The sequence below is a fragment of the Ovis aries genome, chromosome 6 (assembly GCF_016772045.2).
Source record: "Ovis aries strain OAR_USU_Benz2616 breed Rambouillet chromosome 6, ARS-UI_Ramb_v3.0, whole genome shotgun sequence".
NCBI lineage: Eukaryota > Metazoa > Chordata > Mammalia > Artiodactyla > Bovidae > Ovis > Ovis aries.
In genome coordinates, this window is record NC_056059.1 from 58,021,234 (window position 1) to 58,035,257 (window position 14,024).

At 41.0% G+C, this 14,024-nt stretch overlaps 1 protein-coding gene across 15 annotated transcripts in view; it reads left to right on the forward strand.

Annotated features, from left to right (window-relative positions):
- The window catches only part of TBC1D1 (TBC1 domain family member 1), a 225,338-nt gene that overhangs the window by 102,569 nt on the left and 108,745 nt on the right, over positions 1-14,024 (forward strand). For all 15 annotated transcript variants that reach the window (XR_009601146.1, XM_012179797.5, XM_060417586.1 and 12 more), the window contains 4 exons: positions 8,934-9,389; positions 11,283-11,372; positions 13,094-13,198; positions 13,707-13,839. Coding sequence is in view for 14 of the 15 variants with exons in the window: in XM_012179797.5 (XP_012035187.2) it covers positions 8,934-9,389; positions 11,283-11,372; positions 13,094-13,198; positions 13,707-13,839 (784 nt within the window). In the remaining variant the exon portion in view is untranslated. The remainder of the gene's footprint in view (positions 1-8,933; positions 9,390-11,282; positions 11,373-13,093; positions 13,199-13,706; positions 13,840-14,024) is intronic.

Sequence of the window (14,024 nt, forward strand, 5' to 3'; positions counted from 1 at the left end):
GCTGCTATGAACATAGGGGCGCATGTATCTTTTTGAATTAGAGTCTTGTCCAGGTATATTCCCAGGAGTGGGATTGCTGGATCGTAAGCTCTATGTTTAGTTTTTTGAGGAACCTCCATACTGTTCTCCATAGTGACTACACCAATTTACATTCCCACCAACAGTGTAGGAGGGTTCCCTTTTCTCCACACCCTCTCCAGCATTTGTTATTTGTAGACTTTTTAATGATAGTCATTCTGACTGGTGTGAGGTGGTACCTCATTGTAGTTCTGATTTGCATTTCTCTAATAATTAGTGATGTTGAGCATCTTTTCTCCTGGCCATCTGTATGCCTTCTTTGGAGCAATGTCTGTTAAGGTCTTCTGCCCATTCTCTGAGTGAGTTGTTTTTTTATTGCTGAGTTGTTATGAGCTGTTTGTGTATTTTGGAGATTAAGCCTTTGTCTGTTGCATCATTTGTATTTTCTCCCATTCCATTGGTTGTGGGTTTTTTGTTTTTTGTTTTTTTTTTTTTTAAATGGTTTCCTTTGCTGTAAACCTCGGTGGCTCAGAGGTTAAAGCGTCTGCCCGCAATGCGGGAGACCTGGGTTCAACCCCTGGGTCGGGAAGATCCCCTGGAGAAGGAAATGGCAACCCACTCCAGTATTCTTGCCTGGAGAATCCCATGGATGGAGAAGCCTGGTGGGTTACAGTCCATGGGGTTGCAAAGAGTCAGACATGACTGAGCGACTTAACTTTAACTTGCTGTACAAAAGCTTGTAAGTTTGATTAGGTCCCATTTGTTTGTTTTTATTCCTATTGCCTTGGGAGACTGACCTAATTAATAAAAACATTGATACGATTTATGTCAGAAAATGTTTTGCCTATGCTGTCTTCTAGGAGTTTTATGGTATCATGTTTTATGTTTAAATCTTTAAGCCATTTTGAGTTTATTTTTTGTGCATGGTGTTAGTGTGTTGTTCTAACTCCATTTATTTACATGCAGGGCATCATTTATTGAAACTGATTATGGCGTGTGTCCTGGAGAAGGAAACAGCACTTTTTTTTTAATAGTTACTTGTAGCATATTTACCGGAGAAGGCAATGGGACCCCACTCCAGTATTCTTGCCTAGAAAATCCCATGGACGGAGGAGCCTGGTAGGCTGCAATCCATGGGGTCGCGAAGAGTCAGACATGACTGAGCGACTTCACTTTCACTTTTCCCTTTCATGCATTGGAGAAGGCAATGGCAACCCACTCCAGTGTTCTTGCCTGGAGAATCCCAGGGACGGGGGAGCCTGGTGGGCTGCTGTCTCTGGGGTCGCACAGAGTCGGACACGACTGAAGTGACTTAGCAGCAGCAGCAGCAGCATATTTACGTTTCAGTTCCCCTGTTTTGTAGAAAGGGGACCCTAGAGTCCTTTTTCAAAGATCATGTAACATGCAGAACTAATACGGGATGATTGCTATGATAAACTGCTGGTTCATTATATTTGTGAATGTTTCTTAATCTTGGAGACATTATTTTGATGTCTCTAAGATTTGGCAAAAAATATAGTGTTTCTTACAAGGCACTTGCTCTCCTGTGTTTAATAGTTTGGGACTTCTGAAATACAGTGAATTTATTTGCAAGTCAAATTTGCCCTTAAATGGTATACATAGCTTGCCAGATATCTGTGGGGTGAGTTTTGTGTTTCTGACTTCACTAGTTTGTCCATCTCTGGCAGGGTCTGGATCTGTGAGTTCGGCTGCTTCACTGCTGTTCACAGTTTGCCTAGGTTCTTAAGAATCCCATGGATTTTGGGTGTGATGATGTAGTGGGCAGGGTGAGGAGCATCTTCCTTACCTCCGGGATGACAGAGGACAGGTGGTAAATCTGGAATTCTGCCCCTGAGAGCTCTTAGATGTTTCTGAAAACCGCAGGTGCCAGGGCCCCACCTCCACAGACTGCTGCATCTAGACTGATGAAAAGTAGATAAAAGTCCCTCGTTTCAGAAGTTTATCTGCCTCTCTAGTGTGCATTTGAGTTACAAATCAGTGCATTAAATGAAAAGGTTTAGAGTTTGAGGACTTATGTTCCCAGGTGATCTTTTAGTGACTTCTGTCAGTGTTTATGCTGACCATTCAAAATGTCTTAGCTTTAAAAAACTGTTTTAGAAAACTTACAGGGCAATTTCATACTCTTACAGTGTTATCTTTTCCCACCTTCTTTTGTTAGCTCCTGCAGCTATTAAATCACTTCTTAAGTTGGATTTTATTCTCATTGTTTTAAGTGTTTGTAGGAAAGTGCTGGTTTAGCCAGAAGGATGTAGGGAACCTTTCAAACTATCTATTTCATAGTATGATGCTGGGTTTTGTGTTTTCACTGATCATTGCATGAAGTTTAAAAGCTACGAGGAAGAGAGTTCATCCAATTTGTCATATTAGAACCAGGGCGGCTGAATGCTACTACTTCTGTTTTAACCGGAGACTAGACAGATGAGGCAGTCCTGACCCCGGGTATGAGGGCTGCATTAGGGGCCAGCGGTCATCAGCGTTTTTGAGATGCCAGGTGCTTCCCCAGCCAGATCCCAGCACATATGATCTCTCTGTCAGGAAGATGTAGCGCATTCATCTGACCTTTGGCTAACTGGGAGCTCCCAGCAGGAGCAGGGGCATCGGCTCCCTGGGAGGACCCACGCCAGACCTCTCCTGGGGACCAGGCTTCTGCAGGGCACATTGGAAGCTACATTCCGACAAGTCTCTCCCTCCCTGCACTTGACCCTCTGCTCAGGTCAGGAGCAGGCTCGTCCTCTTCACTGTATGCGGTGTATTAGGCCAAACTGTTGAATGATAGGAATGCTCACGTGTCATGTTGAGAATATCAGACAGCAGTCTTACTCTCTTTAAATAATCGAAGTATCGAGCATTAGTAAGAAGATGTTTTCTTAAGTGTTTTGTATGAAATTCAAGGCAGATAAGACAGAGTACATGGAGACATAGTTTAATTTCATTTTCTTTCCCTATTTACTTGTTTATGACCAACAAATACAAATGACCACTTATTACCAACAAAAAACAAGTCTGTTTCTTCTGGGAAATAATTATCTGAAATGATTGTTTTCTATTCAAAGTGCTCATTTTAACTCCTTGTAGTGAGGGAACATTTCATCCAATGGGCAAAACACGATTTTTAATATTTTATTTATTACTAGTTGGCATAAAATCACAAGTGTAAATGTTAAAAATGGCTTTTCATCCTGAATAATGTTTCAAGGGTTCTTTCCTAAGTCCTTGTGAATAAAATTACACTTGCAGTGTGTTTATAATCCTTTAAAATCCTCAAATCTTTAAAAAGAAATTTGACCCAAAGGTTTAAATAAGGATTTTATTTGCAGAAATGAATATTTTAATTCTCTTAGGTTATAATTTTCTGACTAGTTATAAAACAGTATTCACAAGCCTGCTACAGAAACTTCATATTGTACTGCGCATTTATTAGTATGTGAATTCAAAAGAAACTTATTTTGGCTGTGAAAGAAGTGCAGACGTAAAAATGACCTTTAGCATAAACTCAAATAGGTTGACAGAAGAGTAGTTCAATAAATTTTTTATATGTTTAAAACAGAATTTGTTTCTTCATTATTGGCAGTTCATTTCAGTTAACATTTTTATTGCGATGCCCATTGTTAAAAGAAAGAAAACCAAATCTGAAATCCTTATGAATTTATCTCAGCAAAATGCTTTTCAGATTCTTGTTTTTGCTGCCATTAGTTTTGATTTACTTTATCTGCAGTCAGAAATGACGTAGATATTATTGCTGTGACTAAAAAAAGATTTTTATTAAAAGTACCCAGATCATATCAGTGGGAATAAACATTACTGACCTCAGTGTATTTGCCCTTAAAGTGTCTGTGTATTTGCAGTAAATATTGTAACTTGAAGTATACGTTCTCATAGACTAAAGGTTTCACCGTGAGACATTTTTCCGTTGCTCGCTTGTTTTGGAGGGTCATTGTGGGCATCCCTGCTTTATGTTTTACACAAGCTGGCAACTCCAGCAGACTGTTTATTCTCACTCAGCGCCCCCGCCCCACACCCCAAGAAGGAGTGCTGGTTTCCCTCGCCACCTCTGGCATCTTCCTGCTTGCCTGCCCTCCTGCTTCTCTGCCGTGATCCCTCAGCTCCTTTATACCTGAAATGTTGGTGTATCCTAACGTCCCATCTTGGCTCACTTCCTTTACTTTCCCTTTTCCTGTTGCCAGGGCATCAGCCACCTCCCGTCTGTATACGTGGGCTCTTGATGTCCAGTTGAGATCTCCTGTCTTGGACTGCAGGCTGGCTTGTCCAGCTGCCCACCACATGTCTTTACTTTCAAGTCCTTCTGGTCGTACTCATCATGGACAGGAGGGGAGCTCACTGTAATCTCTCCCCAGACCTGCTGCTTCTGAATTCCCGAACAAAGAAGCCTAAGCCAGATCATCTGTGAGTCCCGTGCATTCTCCCATGCCCCCAACTCCCCCATCCAGGTAGTCACCAGGTCTTGTGAGTCTGTCTTCCAGAATCTTTCCTGCAGCCTTTTTTTCTCTTGCGGTGCTTGCTGCTTAGTTCAGGTTCCCAGCAGACCCCATCTCAGTTACTGTAAAGATTCTAACCAGACCTTCCTCCAGGCCCCACTCCCTTCTCAGGCAGGGCTATCTTGTGTTCATCTCACACTTCTGAATCCCTGCCTCTTGGCATCCAGCTAAACCTAGGATGACATTTGGAAATAAAATGAAATAAATGACCCACTTCCCTTATGTCACAAGTAATAGTGTAGGTGAGTCCAGGACAGAGTTATAAAGAATAGAGAATTCAGGATTTCATCATAAGTGGACATGACGCCTTCATTTTTTAAAAAAAATTATGCAATTTTAAAAGACTACTTTCCATTTACAGTTATTACAAAATGTAGGCTATATTCCCTGTGTTGCACAGTACATTTTTGAGTCCATCTTAGGCCCATTCTCTCCTACCTTTACTACTCCTTTCCCCACTCCTCACTGGTAACTGCTGGCTTGTTCTCTATATCTGTGGATCTACTTGGTTTTTGGTTTTTTTAATATTTACTAGTGTGTTGTATTTTGTGTGTGTGTGCTTAGTCGTGTCTGACTCTTGCGACCCCGTGGACACAGCCTGCCAGACTCCTCTGTCTGTGGGATTCTCCAGGCAAGAACACTGGAGTGGGTTGCTATTCCCTCCTCCAGGGGATCTTCCCCACCCAGGGATTGAACCAGGTCTCCTGCATTGCAGGATTCTTTACCAACTGAGTCACCAGGAAATCCCCATTTTATTAAACTTCACATAAAATTGATATCACACACATATAAGTGATTTCTCTGTTTTCTTTCACTTAGCATAATGCCCTCCAAGTCCATCCATGTTACTGCAAATAGTAAACTTTCATTCTTTTTTATGGCTGAGTGGTATTCCATTTATATATATATATGTATATATATATGTATTTGTATTAATATGATTATATATATAATTATTCTACTCTGTGAAAAATGTCATTAGTAGTTTGATAGGGATTGAATTGCATCTGTAGATTGCCTTGGGTCATATAATCATTTTAACTATATTGATTCTTCCCGTCCAGTAACATAGTATATCTTTCCACCTGTCTGCGTTGTCTTCAGTTTCTTTCATCAGTGTCTTAAAGTTTATGCAGTACAGGTTTTTGCCACCGTAGGTACGTTTATTGCTCAGTATTTTTTTTTTTTTTTGATTCAATGGTAAATGGAATTGTTTCTTTAATTTCTTTTTCTGGTATTTTGTTGTTAGTGTATAGAGATGCAACAGATTTCTGTGTATTAACTTTGTACGGATTTCTACTAGAGCATTAATGAGGATTTTCTATGTATGGTATTATGTCATCTGCAAACAGTGACAGTGTTCTTCTTTTCCGGTTTGGATTCCTTTTTATTTTCTTTTTCTTTGCTTGCTTTGGCTAGGCCTTCTAAAACTATGTTGAATGAAAGTGGTGAGAGTGGGTATCCTTATCTTGTTCCTGATCTTAGAGTGAATACTTTCAGCTTTTCAGTGTTGCGTATGACGTTAGCTGTTGGTTTGTCTTAGGCCTTCATTTTTCAACAAGCAGTATCCAGGTCTGTTCTGGTAAAGGGAACTAAACTATCAAAGTTTTGCAAAATTAGACATAAATGGGGGCTTCCCTTGTGGCTCAGCTGGTAAAGAATCTGCCTGGAGTCCAGGACACCTGGGTTTGATCCCTGGTTTGGGACGATCCCCTGGAGAAGGGAAAGGCTGCCCACTCCAGTATTCTGGCCTAGAGAATTCCAAGGACTATATAGTCCATGGGGTCACAAAGAATCGGAGACTGACTTTCACTTCACTTCAGACGTAAGTGGAGCCCATTTTTTATTTAGTCTCTTAGTATACCTGAATGACTTACAGAAATGTTTTTAAAATGTTGGATTTTAAACTGTTTACACTTTATTGTTGAAAGTGTGTTTGGTAATATGCCTTCAAATATTTTGAAATTGTTATATTCTTGTCAGGATCCCTGAGATTTTTCTAAGCCCTATTATCTCCTTTACACCCATATTCACACAGCTTACCGGCTCAGGGGGAGGGAGGCACTGGTTTTTGACTAAAGCATTATCTTTTGAAGATTCTGATTAAAGGATAGGAAAAAGATTGGTGGCTGGGAAAAGGACCACAGCACAACTCTGTCTGCCTAGGACCCATGTACTCTTTAGCCTCTTCTGACCTTGTAAAGAGACAGAGAAAGCAAGTTCTCTAATTCGTGTCTTACTTGTGTTTGTACTTTATTACCGAGTCACCATAAATTCATATGACTTCACACATTTTCTCTCCCCTTTGATATGTAATGAAAGACACCATTACTCACTTCAGATGCAGTGGGAAGACCCAGCATATAGAAATGTCAGGTATTGTAAGAAGCCTCAAAAGACTGAGTAAGCTTTGAATTTCCTGTTCAGAGAGTGGGGTTAGTAATTAGGAAGAGTCACATGACTCCTGATAAAATAATTTTACCCATTTGCTTAGAAAAGCATCTCTTATTTGCATGAACTGTTTTTCTTTTTTTGAAAAAGTCATTATTCTTTATGCTCACAGAAACAAGTTTTACCTGTAAAATCTTTTAAGAATTTTTTCCCCCCCAAGAGAGAAAAACTGAGGCTGTTTTTGCCAAGGTCCTGTAGTGACTGTTTGGCAAATGTGTGAATGAAATCTAGACTTTCTACTTCTTTCTTCTTTCTGTCCTGTCTTTTATATTTATGAATAACTTTTAGGCCTTTGCAAGATGTGTAATTATTTGTATGTAGAGGAATGAGCCACAGCCCAAGCTCTGCAGTACTCAGTGCATGTAGATGCTTGACGTTGAAATTCTGGCTTCCTCAGTGTCATTTAGGCCTTTGCTCCAGGAATTAATTTTTTAAAATATAAAATATGTCTAAAGATGTTTTGACTTTTTGTATGATAAAGTACCTTGAAAGGATATATCTTAATCTTTTCAGCAGAGATTGTCTTTAAGGTGTGCATGATATGAAATCACAGAGAAAAGTCTTTTGAGTTGGGTCTTTGGGGATTATGTTATGAACACAGAAAATAAGTTTTTTCAGATCTACTGTAACCACCTCCCTTTACTGTGTACATTGATCTTTGACCTAAATTGAAAAGGGTTTGGTTTTCTTCTCCTTCTGTAATGTTGTTAAAAAGACAGTGGGCCTATGGGTATTGGGTGTTCAATTGGATTTTCTTAGAAAGAGAAAAGGAAAAAATGGCTTTGGGTGTTATTTAATAGGTCATATCAAAAGCTAGGCCATTCCTTATGAAAATGCATTCACGCCTGTCTTGTGTTAGTGCTGTGGCCATATGTCTTCCAGATGATTGGACACATGCTTATTCATTCTGTGGAGGACTCGTCTCTTTCTGTGGCTTCTTTGAAGGATCTCGTCAGAAGCTAATGATGAGAGGGTATAGCAGTTGGCCTGACAATAGTACATGAGTCTCTTTTGTTCATTCTCTTGATCATGACTACATTAGGAACCAAAGGCTTTAGAAGTTCAGTGGAAAGAAGCCACAGTGTGTTGCCTTGATAATGATACTGTCATGGGTTGCTTATTCCTTGATTAAAACCACCTAGCTGTGTAGTCAATACTGTTCAACTCTTAGGGAATATGAAACTGAGGAATAAATTGTCCGTTGTCATTAGAGACAATAATGATGTTATGATTAGAAGAAAGGTTGTGTAAGGTAGTTTCAGTCTTGTTATCCTCATGTTGTCTTATTTTAGAAGACCTGATGCACTGCCACGATGTACTGCCATGAAATCTAGAATAACTGCCTACTGTTTCGGTAACAGACCTTTTGAAGGGATAGTGACAGCTTCTCAGAGAAGACCTCTGGCTCCGGAGTGGGGGGACCGGCCTGGATTTAACTTGCTGTGTCTGTGGACTTGCCACTTAAGCTTGCAGGCACATGAATCCCCTAGTATATCCCCAGCATGTAATGGATGCTTAATAAATACTGCTCTCCTTCTCCTCTCTGTGAAAGTTGTGCCTTTCCCTCTCCTGGTCCGGAACTCTGTGGGCTTCTCCTTTGGCCCCATGTGATGAAATAGGCAGTGTACGGATGTGGGCAGCATGACGTGGCTCCTGTGGATGCGGGCCCTGTGCGTCCCAACCACTGTGCTGGGCTGGGCTTAGTCACTCAATCCTGTCCGACTCTTTGCTACCCCACCTATGTGTGTAGCCTGCCAGGCTCCTCTGTCCATGGGATTCTCCAAGCAAGAATACTGGAGTGGGTAGCCATTTCCTTCTCCAGGGGATCTGCCCAACCCAGGGATCCAACCGGGTCTCCTGCATTACAGGCGGATTCTTTTCCAGCTGAGCTACCAGGGAAGCCCAACCACAGCAGCTTCCGAATGACATTCCTTCCTTTCCCCGCAGGTGCCTGAGATCATCAGTTCCATCCGGCAGGCTGGGAAGATCGCCCGCCAGGAGGAGCTCCGCTGCCCTTCGGAGTTCGATGACACGTTCGCCAAGAAGTTCGAGGTGCTGTTCTGCGGCCGCGTGGCTGTGGCGCACAGGAAGGCTCCACCCGCCCTGATCGATGAGTGCATCGAAGGCTTCAGTCACGTGAGCGGCGGCTTCTCCTCGGATCAGTTCCGGTCTGCACCGCAGCCACCGGGGGATGGGGAGCGCGGCCCGCGGCCGATGCGCAAGTCCTTCTCGCAGCCTGGGCTGCGCTCCTTGGCCTTCCGAAAGGAGTTTCAGGATGCAGGCCTGCGGAGTAGTAGTTTCTTCAGCTCTTTTGAGGAGAGCGACATCGAGAACCACCTGATTAGTGGACACAATATTGTGCAGCCGACAGATATCGAGGAAAATCGAACTATGCTCTTCACGGTAAAATATTATCAAGCCTCCTGCACATCCCCAGTCTGGTCTGTGTGTTCAAAAGAAAATCTGCTTAGTCGAACGAAGATTATCTGTGAATTGCTTTTGGATTTATGTGTGAATCCATATATTTTTATTCTGAATAATTCTTTTGTCAGGATAGAATCTTTATTTAGTCCCCGTTACCCCTAACAAACAATCTATCTTACATCCTGTATGATTTTTATCTGCCTCTCACATGATGGTGAAGACATCTTTTCAATGTGGGACAATCAATTAATGTGTGTAAAAGAGGCTCCAAAAGGGTTTTTTTTTTTTTTTTAAAACATATTTCAAGTAATATATTTCAGCAAAATTTTTTTGGAAAATACCCCTTTACTATTTTTATAAATTTGTTAAACTACTTATACTTTGTTACCTGGGTAATTGGGGATAATTTGAAATTGATACCCAAACTACGGTATTAGTTTAGCCAGCTGCTTACTCTTTTCTAGAAATGGTTTGATAAACTGACAGTGAGCCAAATGCCAGAAAAGGCATGGGCAGGAGGCTGTCCTGGCAGTTGAGGCTCCTGGGTCGGGGCTGATCCCAGCTGTTCTGGAAAGGTTGCTGTCCTAGGAGTTCTCTGGGTCTGAACTGATAGGACTCAGCTGGTTTCCTAGTGAGTTGGCCTCTGCAGTATGGGAAGGAGATTGTTCTCAGCCTCCTCTGTCTCTTCTTTGGCCTAAGGCTGACTGAGAGTCTAGGGAGAGAGGAAGATGTGCTTAAATATAACGTTTCCATGCCTAACTCCGGGCCAAGTGATGAGGAAGCTGGCTGTGGAGGTATACGGGGTCGAAATCGAGATGGAGTGTCAGAGGGCCGACTTCTTCCTCTTTTCATGGTTGACCTAATATACTGAAAAGAGTGCTATGTTGGCAGTCAGACTGGTGTTGTAATGTGTGGTCTGTATTAAAAAAAAAAAAAAGAACCCCACCAAAACCTCTTGGTATCATTGGGAAAGCTGCTTAGTACATTTATTTTCAAGTATTTATTGCGTAAATGCTATCTACAGGGTCCCTTGCAGCGTGCTAGAAATACAGCAATGAACAGGACAGGCATGATCTCTGCCCACGTGAAATTTAGATTCCAGTGAGAGACTGACAACTGATTGTATGAGTAATTGTCTCACTAAAATTGTGATAAATGCTGCGAAGGAGGCTGTGAGGGCTTCTGGGGAATCAGGGCTTTCTGAAGGCAGTGATTTTCACTGAGCAGAAGTGTCACTGTGGCCAGCTAGAGGAGCATCCTGGGTTCAGGGAACAGCAGGGGAAGGAGGGAAGCTGCACAGTTAACTATGTGGTTATTGCGACAGTCCTCTGTCCTAACGGAGATCTGTTAGGCTGACCCTCGTCTGTAAGACAATGTTAGTTTGTGCTCGCACTGTTAACTTTTTTAGGAAGTCAGGTAAGCAGGAGTGAGTACCTAACACAGTATGTACTCAACAAATGGTAGATTTTTAACAATAATTTAAGATTTTTCTGATCATTAGAAAGTGTCCTGGAAATTTTAAAAGAGAAGCTCCTGTATCCTTGGAGAGTTGCTTATGTAGAAAACCTCTCTTTCTTACAAAGGGGAGCTGTGGGAACCTGAGGCTTTGTGACTGACTTTGAGGTATTTGGTCCTTTCATCTCAAGATAGCTGCCTGACGAAGGTGAACACCTTGACAGTTATCTCCTACCCAAAGCCTGTAGAGTAGAGTGTGCCCTGGAAGTGGTCTTCTACATGATATGGTCACTGTTAAACAGGAGCTTGAGCCATTGATTCTTTATTTTCCTAGGTCATGAAATGAGAAAGTTTGTGTAATAAATCTGAATTCAGTGTTCATGCAAAGCTAGTTTCTTTCTTTCTTTGTCTTTTAAGATTGGTCAATCTGAAGTTTACCTCATCAGTCCTGACACCAAAAAAATAGCGTTGCAGAAAAATTTTAAGGAGATATCCTTTTGCTCTCAGGTAAATGAACATGGGTTATCAGCTCAACTGCAGTTGAATTTTTTAATGAATTATTTTACTGTTTGTCATTCAACCGAAGTGGCTAAGGTCACAAGATGTATGCTTTCTAAGTGCTGGGTTTGTGATCTTGCATTTCCTTTTGTATATTAAGGCAAAATATAACTTGGACGTTAAAAATTTTGCTTTTAGCAACCATAACTTACTGGAGAAAGTACGTTTCCTTTTCTTTTTTTTCCCAGTCATTGGCAGTCCTGATTTCCAGGTGTATGTGCATGTATGTGTGTCTATATGCATATTTTTATATATACTCATACACACTAATATATTTTTTAAAGTACTTATTTTTACTTGCTAAAGATTCATGACTTTTGGGATACCAAGATCATTATTTCTCTTCCTTAAAATATAATAAATAATGAGTACCTTTGAGGATGTTTTCCTTAGAGTACAGTGTCTACTTGAGTTCTTTCCTGAAAATCTCCTGGGTGTGTTTCATAGAGAGATTTGGAGAATCTGTCAGTTATAATGAGCTATGACAACTTTACTCAGAATCTTCCTAGCAAAAATGGGTTACTGTTTGGGTAGTTTTAAAAAGTCTGAAATCATTTTCTCATTTTCATTTTCTCAAAATTAATAAGACATAATGAAACTCTCATTGTTGATTTATAATGTGATCTATGTAATGATTCAATAGGGAATTTTTTCCCCCAAAGGTGAAAACGACGTTCGTGCTTAAGATCGACTAGACACCGTTTACAAAGAAAATGTTTTTTCCAAATCATATTCTCCTTTGGAGTAACCTCTTGCATATGCTTAACTTGCCGTTGGAGAACATTGATGGCAATGCCAGGATGTATCAGTGATTGCTCGTTTATTGGGAAATATTTGACCTGAAAGTGAGATTCTCCATAGACATTTTATCTTGATTTGCTTGTATTTCTGTTGAAATGGTAATACTAAATATTTGCTTTTTCATATGGTAGTTTTATTATTTCCTAAAGGATGTTTACAAATTTACATGATCACCTGCCCTTCAAGCTGTCGACACTTTGCATGCTGATGCTTTTAGGAGATGCTGTAGGTTAATATTTATGGATGATGTCTTATCTGTATTAAGGTGGTTCTTAGCTGATACTTTTGAAACAAGTATACATATTAATATTTATTAAAAAGAGCTCTTAGGAAACTGTGGTACAGCTTTGGCCTTAATGTCTTATGCTTGAAAGTATCTCTGTTCTTTGTGTGTATAACTTTTGACTCATTCTTCCTACCAGTTTACTTCAGGATATACTTGTTTGTTATTTTAGGAGTACAAATATTTTAAAACGTTTCCTTTAATGTTTGTGTCTACGTGTGTTTGCTTGTGTGTGTGTACAGTTGTGTTTCTTTGTTACTCTCTCATCTACTTCTTCCTTAATACTTAAGAAAAGTTCTCATTTTTATGTGTCAGCTTTTCTCCACTTCCTCTCACTATGAAAATGAGGATGAAAGCTCTGGTTTTCAGATCCTGCTTCTCTTATTGTGGAGATAGTCAGAGGAGTAACATTTTAGTAGAACTTCATATTTGAGAGATGTTTTTAGATATTTAAAACATTTTTGAAAATAGTAATTTCACAGTGTCCTTTAAAACCGTGCCGTGTGAGTCCTCAGCTGCACGTGTGGCAGTGGTGCCTCCTCTGGGTATAGCTTACCATTCTTGATCTTGTCCCTGCCTTCCACAGGGTATTAGACATGTGGACCACTTTGGGTTCATCTGCCGTGAGTCTTCCGGAGGTGGAGGCTTTCATTTCGTCTGTTACGTGTTTCAGTGCACAAATGAAGCTCTGGTAAGTGAGAAGGGGCACTTCTTACCTTGAAATCTCATCTACACGGATGTCAGCCTCGCTGATTTCTTTATAGCAAAACTGTATGGCTTCACTGACAAATTATTTGGTTTTAATTATACTTTTATGACTAATAACCAGCTAATATATGCTTGAGACTGACTTGGGTGCACATTTTCAATGTTCATCATGCTTAAAGGCCTGCTCACTTTCACCCTCTGCTTTAGCATCTTTCAAAAGTCATTTTGGACTTTTGATCAGAAGAGTTGGTTTTCGTTCAGTATTTAATTTGCATCTAGTTTTTACCTTATCTCCTTGAAAAACTTTGAGCATTTGTAGTGTTTCTAGACTATGTATAAGCCTAGTGGTTCTTAATGATTATTATCCATTAACCTGTGACTAACAGTCCAGAAGAATCTTAAGTACTGGGTCTTTCCACAGAGTCCTGAAATCTCTGCCAGATCATTTTAAATGGCCTTTCTGCTCTCTGTGGTCTCTCCTCTTTGATCAGGTGGATGAGATCATGATGACCTTGAAGCAGGCCTTCACGGTGGCTGCTGTGCAGCAGACAGCGAAGGCGCCAGCCCAGCTGTGTGAGGGCTGCCCCCTGCAGAGCCTGCACAAGCTCTGTGAGCGGATCGAGGGTGAGCCTGGTTGGGGTGGGGTGGGTAGGAGTTCAGGGGCCTGGGCAAATTCGTTGGAAGGTTCTGTCCCACGGAGGCTGATGTTAGTTACAGGGGTCGTAGGTGGATGTCTTCTGTATATCAGGTGCTACCATCTCCCCTTGAGGGGCCCTGAAGACAGTGGAGGAGTTAGGGGAACAGAGGGC